The sequence below is a fragment of the Thalia democratica genome, chromosome 1 (genome assembly GCF_965202585.1).
Source record: "Thalia democratica chromosome 1, ktThaDemo2.hap1.1, whole genome shotgun sequence".
Lineage (NCBI taxonomy): Eukaryota > Metazoa > Chordata > Thaliacea > Salpida > Salpidae > Thalia > Thalia democratica.
Window position 1 is genome coordinate 84727658 of NC_139165.1, and position 10723 is coordinate 84738380.

At 28.1% G+C, this 10723-nt stretch overlaps 1 protein-coding gene across 1 annotated transcript; it reads right to left on the reverse strand.

The window, feature by feature from the left end:
* Positions 1–2707: 2707 nt before the first annotated feature.
* On the reverse strand, positions 2708–9903 carry LOC145840495 (serine/threonine-protein kinase pim-1-like). The gene is made up of 3 exons (XM_082947781.1): positions 9133–9903; positions 8682–8857; positions 2708–2834 (listed from the first exon to the last, which is right to left on the reverse strand). Exons 1-3 carry the CDS (start codon positions 9901–9903, stop codon positions 2708–2710), a joined length of 1074 nt encoding a protein of 357 aa, XP_082803907.1.
* Between the last annotated feature and the right edge of the window lie 820 nt (positions 9904–10723).

Sequence of the window (10723 nt, forward strand, 5' to 3'; positions counted from 1 at the left end):
GCGCAAAAGAAAAATGAGTAACATGAACTATTTGAGTTATTTTATTTCTACTTCCTTATCTCACTAATTATAAATCAAATAACTAAAATAAAAAATAAAGACGCAAGCTGTAAACTACTTTATTTAATAAACTCTTTAATACAAAAAGACTATATTATGTTTATAATGCTATTTTTAAGTAATTTTATAGATTTTGTAATACTATTTAGCTGAAATTAGTATTTGTTGATTAAAAATTTAGATGAAACATCATAAAAATATTAGTTATATAAGAATTTAGCTTTTAAAAACACTTTCATTATACATTTACAAATATAATTTGAAAATTGATAAAATGATTGAAATGTGATGAAGTTAAGCTTTTTATGGTTCTTTAAAATACTTCGTTAAAATTATTGTTTTTCTAGCTGATAATATTTTATGACAATTATAAAATAACACATTTATATTTTTATATTATTTAAAAGTGATGGCCTGGGCAAATTGTTCTTATATTGAGTTTAGAGTTAGTGTACGTTTATAAAAACTTTATAAACTTTTAAACAGCGAATATAGTATTTGCTGCAAAAAGTAGAAACGAAAATGAACTTACATTAAACTTAAACCTTAAAGTCACTTATTTCGTTAATCTTTATTTTAAATGTTTTATATTGGTAACCTTATATAAAACTTTTTGTTTGTTTCTTTTATCATTAAAATACGATAGAAAAACATTTCAATACTTATAAGAAATAAAATCATTAACTCAAAACTTTATATATATATATTTAAAGGGCGAAAGTTATAAGTATCTTACGTACCGACAATGCTAAAGTTATAATACTTTGAAAGTTGAAGTTTGTTTGAACTAAAAAAAGTTTTTAATATGCAGTTTTTAGTGGCTAAGTTTTTTTATCGAAAATGATGAATAATAAAAATTTAAATATGTTTTATTATTTCCTTACGACATCCGTTGTGCACAATTGCCAATTGGGACTTATTATTTTAATCATTAAATTTTTTTCAAAACAAAACCGTTTATTTGAAGCGTCCGTAGATATAGCGGTAATATAAATGCACTTATCGTACTAAACTTGTAAATACTATTTAACTTAATCGACGATATAAAAAACATGTCAAGAAAAAGTAGAAAAAATAAAACCATTAAATTTTTTAATTCTATTCGGAAACCGAACTGGATTGTAAAACTGAAGAAGAGATCAAATACATCATGAGAAAGTATAAAAAGGTGGCGTGTTGTGACTACAAATGTCAGATGCATACTTAGTGTTCATATCACAATGCAATTGATATAAAGCTCATACTGTTTAATTTAGTAAAAAATATTAAATAATTATTAGTTTGGTAAATAAATTTTACAGCTTGTTAAGCTTGTAAAAAGAGGATACATAAACTAAATATCCATAATATTTTATACAAGGATTATAGAGTAACATTATTAAGAAATAACACTATTTTTAAATTAAATAAACCCTTAAAAACATAAATCTTATCAAACATTGTTTTTAAATGCTACTCAAAACAAAATAGCATAAGAACCGTATAAATTAAAAGGTTACTGACTTATTAATGGCAAATAAAAAATAGATAAGTATATTTACAAAAACCAATGAGCTTTTTTATCATACTGTCTAAATTAGGGGTGGACAACGTTTTTCGATCAACGGGCCGGATCCGAAAAAAATTAGTCTTTTGGGGGCCGGATAACTTCGAATTAGTGATTTACCAGTATCTGGAAGCAACCGAATAATGAATTTTTAGATCCTAATCTGACTAAAAACTAATTTTAAGACGAGGTACGAATCCGGTTGGATTCTAATATAGATAAAATTTTCGGATCCGGCCGGAATCTAATTATATGGATATAGTTGATCACTTTTATAAATCCTTTAAATTCAAAAAGCTGTCTCAAGTCTGACAACTTAAGATGTATATTGAACATGTCAGATATTTAAATAATGTCTACAAATAGACTTGACATTGTAATTGACAAAGGTACGTATGTAAAATAAAAAACATTTTGCTTTGGGTAATTTTACAATAGATATTCCAACTAAGTTAGAACAACACAAAATATTAGGACAAAATAGTGTATTAACTAGTACACATTAATTTATAAAATAATTTGTTAGCATGATTTTGAAGTCAAATTCTTACAGTTTTGTTTTGTAAATATATAATACAAAGTTTTATATAAAATATGTAATATTGACCATTTGCGGGCCTTTAAATTTGCTAGCGGGCCAGTCATTTTCACTCTGCGGGCCGGATCCGGCTCACGGGCCGTACGTTGCCCTACCCTAGTCTAAATTGAAAAATAAAACAAAAAAAATAGAATTAGATATATTAACTGCACCTTACTCTAGATAGAAATATTAAAATATTCATAGATATTTTCGAGCAGTTTTACCTTTGTTGTTCACAGTATAAACCATAGAAAATGTTACCACCTGCTTGTTTTTTTTATATTTTTTAAAGTGTGAACACATTCAAGCCTTCAAAAAATATAACCATGAAACCAAAACAAAAATCAGTAAAAACTTTAAAAGTGTTAGTAAGAAATAAATCATATATTAAAGTAGAAAAAATAATATCAAATAACGCACTATTCAAAAACACTTTAAGTGGTAAATAAAAGGGCCATACACCTCATTCAAAGGTTCTTGTTGTCATTGACGGCTACGCACGCATTACTTTCAACTTCCATTTAGGCCATAACCGACTGCTCGTCGAGGTGATGGTTGTAGGATCCAACAGCATTTTCCTGGCCACCACATGATAACCATGATAACCCCCTGAAACACAACGCAACCAGCTTACTCCTTGCTACGTTCCTATTTGAAATCACTTTCTAGTTATTCGTGTTTTGAATGTTGCCAAAACTGTCACCGAAGCTGAAGAAGCAGATTTTTCCCACGAAGGGAGTCATGTATTAGCTTTGCGCGTGGCGGGGGCATCTGAAGACCAAACGCCCGTGTTTCTTCAGTAGACCTCCACTAAGTTTACGAAATCGAACGGAGATTTTTGTTGGGGTCTGATTTTTGTTTTGACGCTGACCTGCCGTCGCTTGGGTCTCTTTTTATTTTGTTGAATTGAACCTAATTCGGTTGAACTCGTACTCAATTACGTTTATTTTGCCACCGATCACCTTAGAATTTTAAATCCGCAGGTTTAGAACCTGTTATCAAACATTATGTCAGTTTTTTTTTATTAGAAAATCTTTTTAAGTTTTTTAAGTGCATTTATTGAAAGCATTCGTAATTATATCTTCAAACTTTTTACGATCAGTATGTGGTTGACTTATTTTTCTTGCTTGTAAGTTATCCAATCGACAGCTGCGTTTTTCGAAATAAAAGATACTCACCAACTAGTTTATGAGTTTTAGAATGTAACTTAAAAGGTTTTAAACAACCTAAAATTACAAATAAAAACTTAACTAGAAATGATGTTACTGTTCTAAACCTTTACTTAATAAATTATAAAATATTTACACATTTTTTCTTAGTAAATTTGTATTAAAAATATTTTTTAATTTATTAATTCTGTTATAAAATTCACTTAACAAAATAAAGCAATTTTTATTTTCTAAAAATTAATATTTATTTTTTTTGCTATTTTAACTCAAATTAAGGCGCAATACTTATTATAAAATAATATTCTGCTTTGTTTCTTTCTAGCGAAACAAAGTAAAATATTTTATTCATGCAAGTTTAAACAATAATAAACTGTAATTATTTTTTTTAACTTTTTTATTTAAACCACCCGGCATTTAAACTTCACCTTTATTGTTTGCATAAAAATATCTTTTAAATAGGTCATTTTCTTTGTTGCAACAACAAGATAATACAAACAAGCTTAGTATGTAACTAAGTACTTGTTAACTAACTAAACACGATTGCAGATACTTTATATTCATGTATTTACTAAAAAGTATATATTTTAGTGTTTATACTTTTTTTAGAAATGCATTAAAAGTAAGTAGTACCTAGACTTGCTTATTTTAGTATTTTTTAGATAAATTCTGTTAATTTACAAAAATAACTTTTAGAACGATAATTAGTATCATAGCTTTCGTTTATCTTTAGTTCTAGTGAGCTTATGTTGTAAAGTTATTCTTCATTCTTTACTTAACAATTTACCATTTATAACACTAATGATGGTTTATTGTACAGTGCAGCTTGTTTATGTCTGTTCCCTAGTTTTCTTTAGTTTATATTCACTAATTCTAGCGACCAAAGTTCAAGTACACTTTTTAACTCTTGTTATCTTTGCTTATTTTATGTAAAATTCCAACAAAGTTAAACTTAGTTTACTACTAACCAAAAATCTTTTCAAAAAAACTCCTTGTCTGTGCAACTATTTTGTCAGCCAAACATAGTCAACAGAAAGTAAAAATTTTAAGATACTAGTTCAGGTTTTAAAGGGATTATCTAAATTTTAAAAAGTTATCTATCTTGGTATCTTGTAAAAAACAAACATATTTTTAACTTTTAATTTGTTAAAAGATACCCAAAAGAAAAAAAAATATAACAATAGTTTTCATTTTTGATTACTTATTTTATTTCATGAAGGGGCAGCTTTTTATAAAATATTTCAAATTGAAGGGCTGCACTAAGTAGAAAAATATCTTCCGTGGTTCAGAAATACTTAAAGTATTTGTAAGATCGGAAAAAAACATCACTTTTAACCACAAAGGTGGTAAAATATGCATTAATGTAGCACTGTTCATCACTAACTACTAAAATAAGAGTCTAGTTGTAAACCTTGTTTATTATTTTTAAAAAGTATGCTTTTTAGGTACTTTTTTGGCTGATGTTTTCCGACCCCTTATTCATTAAAGCTGACGTGTCTTTCGTAATAATCTTGCAAAAGCTGTACTATATGAAAGATCAAGGACACAAGTTATTAATCAGGGTTTCCCAAACATTTTTTCATGTTGACCACTTTGAAGAAGTTATAAAAGCAATGGCCTCCCTTAAATAATATTTCTTCAAAATGTAAAGTGCGCACTTTTGATCCATTAACTAAATATCCGGCCGGATCCGGATACTTTTCAAAATTTATAAAAAATCTGTAATATCTGTTGTAATTTTAAAAAAATACCCCTGAATACACCTGAAACATTTTTATGCTCTTTATCACTAACCTCAGAACTTCAATACAAGTTTCAATTTTTACCATGATATTTATATTATTATTAAAGTAGTAAAATAAAGTAATTTGTGTTTTGTGTACTTTTTATTTTCTTTGTTTGCAGGTTTTAACTCAAATTAAGGCGCAGTGTTAAATATATAAACATATTTTTATTTTTTATATGTCTACTTGAGAAACATGTTTTGTTAATACAAGTTTTAATAATAATTGACTGTCTTTTTTTTCAGTTTTACTTAAGTAATACAACATTTGAATTACTTTATTTCGTACATTCAACTTTTACCAAAAAAATAGTATTTCTAGGATAGGAAGTATTCTTTATTGCAACAACAAGTTATTACATACAAGCTTTATTTGTAATCAAAAACAAATATTTATAAACTACCTAGACAAGATTGTAGAATTTTATAGTTGTGTATCTAATAACAAGTATGTATTTTAATGTCTATGTTTTATTCTAGAAATTCACTTAACCAAAGTAGAACGTAGGTTTGCTTGTTTTAGTCAAATAAGTTTTAAATAAATACCGTTTGTTAAAAAAATGTTGTGAAACAAAATAAATATCACTATTTTAGTTTACCTTTTGGTTTACTTAGCTATTCTTACGAAGTTTTAAAAGCATAGGTATGAAATTATTCTTTACTCTTCACTTAAGAAATTATCATTTGAATCTCTTATAACTGTTTATTATACAAAATAGTCTGTTTCATAATTCGATTTAGCTTGTCTCAACTTATTCTAGCTACTCAAGTTCAATAACCTAGTATAATTTTGAGGTTTGGTGACCTTTGATAACTTAAAGTAAAACTTCAATAAAATTATTCGACTTAGTTTACTATTAGCTCAACAGTAATGTTTGACAAAATATATATATGTCTGAATAACTATTTAGAATAACTATTTACAATAACTGTGTCATATAAAAATTAAAAGACAGCATTTCTAATTAATTAGAATGCTATTTGAACTTCTATGAATTATAAATGTATATAAATGTGAACGATAATTAAAACGAGGACATATAATTCAAATTAAAACATAGTCTTTTGAGTAACTTGTTTAGGTTTTAAAGTGACTAAGCGCAAATTCGTACAAAAACTTTGAAAATGTTAAAAAACAATACAGTTAGACTTTGTATATTAGATTCAAATGTTTTAAAATGTTGTGTTGCTAATTTTTTGATTAAAGTAAATCAATAATGAATAAAACAATATCAACTAATTACAAAGTATGTATGTTGTTACATTGCCTTGCAGCCTTTTTAAGTTACTTTACGATTAAAGACTGCTGACAGAACACACTTCATAAAAAAGGCAGGCAGAATAGTTTAAAATAAATGAGGCATTCAGAAAAAATTATCAGTTTAAACCACAAAGGTAATAAAATAAACAAAAATGAATAACATTTTTTTATAGTTATTTAAAATTAAGAACGTAGTTGTATGTTTTTAGCTTCGGTTTTTTTCGTTTCTTTAAAACAAAATAGTTTTTACCTTAAAGGTACACTGCTGGCCATATTTGCGGCCCTTGCTTCACGGAAATTTTTTTTATTAGGTTTTATTGAGCTAGAAAAAGCTGTGTTACATGAAAATGCAAGCAAACAAAGATTCATAGTATTTCAGTCATAGCTTTCAAGTTTATTAAAACCATAAAAAAATCCTGTGACGTATGTTTTAGATATTACTTTTAATTAGGACTTTCCAATGATATGGAGAACACGATTGTTAATAAATTTTACAAATGTAAACTCTTATCATTCCTTAACATAAAGAAGTTCATTTAAATAATGATTCGGAAACGTTAAAGCTCTTTGTCAGCTATTGTAGATATATTTCCTTAAATAAAAAGTTTCTAAAATAGTATTGACTAAACAGTTTTACCTGAAATATAACATACAAAAAAATTACAATAAACAGCATAAAACTAACAAGACCCGTAGTAGCCGTTTGTTGTTTTACAATCTATTATTCTGGAATAGCATTAAAATAAGTTTAGGTAAAGAACTTTTTAGGTTAATCTTAAACTTTTTCCATTTAACATCTTTTACTGCAAAAGTAAATTATGAAAATGTTATTAATATCTTATATCTATAAAAATAAGAGATAATCTGTTATAAAATCGTAAAATAACTAAATTAGTCTAAAAATATAAAAATAAAATAAAGATTTAAAGAAAACTATTGCTTGATAAAAATCTTAAAACCCATAAATGTTTTAGAATTTTGTGAACATTTAACCTGAAAACTATAAAAATGATCAAATTTATAAAGTTTACTTTATATGACTTCAATGAATATTCAAAACTTTTGTTAATAAACATATTTCCGTTTCACGTCAAAGGTACAAAGCTGATGTTGTTGATGGTACCATTAATGGTAACTTCATGTAAAACATGATAAACTGCTTGTAAATTAAAGACTGCATGTTTTTGGTTACAACCTGAGTTTCAATAAGAACGAAATCCGGATCACAGTCAACCGAAAAAATCTAATCTGATAATTGAAATGTTATGGTCAAACCATCATGTTAACTCGATCTTACTTCACGGTGTTTTAAAGTACAGATTAAGGCTGTTTAGACTTCCGCCGATAATTAACTCAAATAGATTTATAGCGTAAACATATACTGAAGCCATCTTAAAGTAAGAATGTATTATAAAGTAGGAATAAATTTGATAAAACTTTTAATCAATTGAGAACTCTTAAACAAGTTTTTATAAAATAAAATTTCATTAAACAATTAAATTCTGTTTTAAAATTTAGAAAACATTCTATTTTAAATGTTTAACAGTCATCACTTTATTTGTTGGATAGTTTATTAGACAGAATAAAAATTAACGCACAAAAGTTTTCGTCAAGAGATCAGGTATATAGAAAAACCACTCACTATATCTATTTCGAGTTATAAAGCTAAGAAAAATATATTAACTTACATTCAGAGTTATAAACTTCTAAAAATAAAACGAAACACTTGTTAATAGAGAATCAAAATAGAATATTAATATCACCTTATTTAGAAATAACTATAACATGATAATCTAAGTAAGTAAACAGCCAAAGAAATAACTAAAATTTTTCTACAGAATAAAAATCTTTAAAGGAAGAAAATAAATATAAAACTAGCTGAGATACTTTTATTTCATATTTTTATAGTATTAATAAATCGACCAAGTACAAATAATATTTTACTTATCTAGTTCCAAAGAGCATTTAATACATTATATAAATTCATAAAAAATGATTGGTCCTATCTAGTCAATTCATCAGCCAAAGATTGTCAAACACAAGAGTAAACAAAAGAAAATCACATAATAGTTCTTAGAAAAAGAAAAAAATAAATTTAAAGTTTTCAAACAAAACAGGTTTACTTAACCAATAGAAAGAAATGACAATAACTTGTGCTAAAGTTTTAGAAAACAAAAAACATTCACGGTTTTAACATGATCGTCTTAAAAAATAACCTGTGAAAGAAATTGAAAATTTACCTGTACACTTACCTATCCAGAAAACATTAATCTCTTTCCTCCAACCAGGGATGCTGAAGGCTGTCTTTGAAAGTCAACCTGTCATCAACTTCTTTTGTGAGCAGCCCCAGCAAAAAACTTTTGCATTTCTCGCTCACTTCTTTTTTGAATTCAATTTCTTTTTCAACAATATCCTCGTCGGTTTCGAATGTGTGGCTGCCCTGCAGGCAGTAGAAGATCACCTGAATGGAAAAACAATAAATTGATAAAATAGATAAAATAAAGGAAATAACATTAAAAAAAATAAATTAAAAACATATAAAATGAAATTAGTGTGGCGTCTTGTAAAACAAAAAGAGTCAAAAAGTAACAATGAATTGAATAAAAAATTTTAAAAGTATGAGCCAGCACCCATTTGAAAAAATATAAGTTTCCTGAATAAGGGGGAATTAACCTGGTTGAACTGTAAATAAAACAACAATAAACTATAGAATAACAAACTATATATTCAACTAACCTGAGCAACTCCCCATTCATCCACCTCCCTTCCCCTGCACTCCGTCTTTTCAACCTGCTGCGGAGTGATCATGCCGTCCGTGCCGCACGTGTGTCTTATAACAGGGTTTTCCCCCGCATCGACACTCTCCGAGTGGCCGAAGTCTAAGAGCTTGATCCGCTTGCTGTCCGGGTCGTACAGCACGTTGGACGGTTTCAGGTCCAGGTGGTAGACCCCCGCTCGGTTCATCTCCAACACCAGCTTGGACAGGAGAAGGTAGATGTCTTTGCTCTCTTCCTCGCCCAAACACCCACCTTCTTGATAGTTGGTGTAATTGTAGAGGGTGATGAGCTTGCGGTCGTACTCTGTGATTGCGACAAAGTGATCGTCGTAGACGTACCAGTCCAGAACCTTCAGCACGGTCCCCATGCCGCCTTCCACTTCCACGTCTTCGGCTCGCTTTTGGCAGGCGACTTCTATCGGCGTCCCGTCCTCTCTGAGCAAACCATCCAGTTCGTCCTTGTCGTCAAACTGCGCCCTTTTCACGACGACCTCCGTTCCGCAACCTCTAGTTTCGCCCACCCACAACACGCTGCTGTCGGTCTCGCACAGGTCCGCAACGACTCTGTATTTCGAGTGGAACTTTCCCGAACTCCTTTTTCGCAGTTTTCCGTCGTCTATTGAAACTGTGGTGTTTTCGGGGGTGGTGTAAGACTGACTGGGCGTTATGCGAAGATCGGCGAGAGGTATGCCGTCAGAACTATCAAAGTCGGCTGAATGTTCGGTTGACATGTTCATTTTTAGTTTTATAAATTGGTTAGATAGCTATAACTGTAAAATATTATTGACAATATTATTTATTTCTTTTTAGTTTTTCTATGCTTTGATTTAAAATAATATTTGTACTATCAATAAAGAGTGTTTAAATATGTTTATAGGGCAATAAAACATAACAAATTTTAACATTTTTAAATGCTAATGATAGTTAATTAACAACTTTTTTTACTGTTTTTTATAACTTTTTATTCTATAATTATTTTTTTTTAGCTGATGTAAAGTGTAAATCAAATTCTTAAGAGAAACTTCAGTTATAAGCAACATTTATATCTTAGTATTAAAATGATAACAGTACAAGTTTGTAAACTGTTTTAAAATAATTAATTGATTTATGTTAACCTAAAATATTTAAAAGTTTTAAACTTTATTACTCATAAGTTTATAAAATAATATTTACTAAATGTAATAAATATTATTTCACATAGAGTTTTTATCTCATTTAATGCTGTTGTTTAACGATAAAAAAGCGTTCAAAAAAGTTTGGTCCAAGGACCTGACATACGAAAAAATCTATCAATTATCTAGTCATATACCACATGTTTTTACAACTTCTTACAAGCTAAAAAATAAGTTCATTAATCTAAAAATTTTAAAACTTAATAGATAAAACACTCAATAAAATAGAAGAATAGAAAAGAAAGTTAAACGAAAATTAACTAACTTATGTATTTACTTAAAAAAGCATAATGTACTAAGAAGCGGTCTAATAAGATAACACTAAAATAAAGGTTAAGCCTAAAACTTAAAAGATGAAAAATACATGAAGACAAAATTT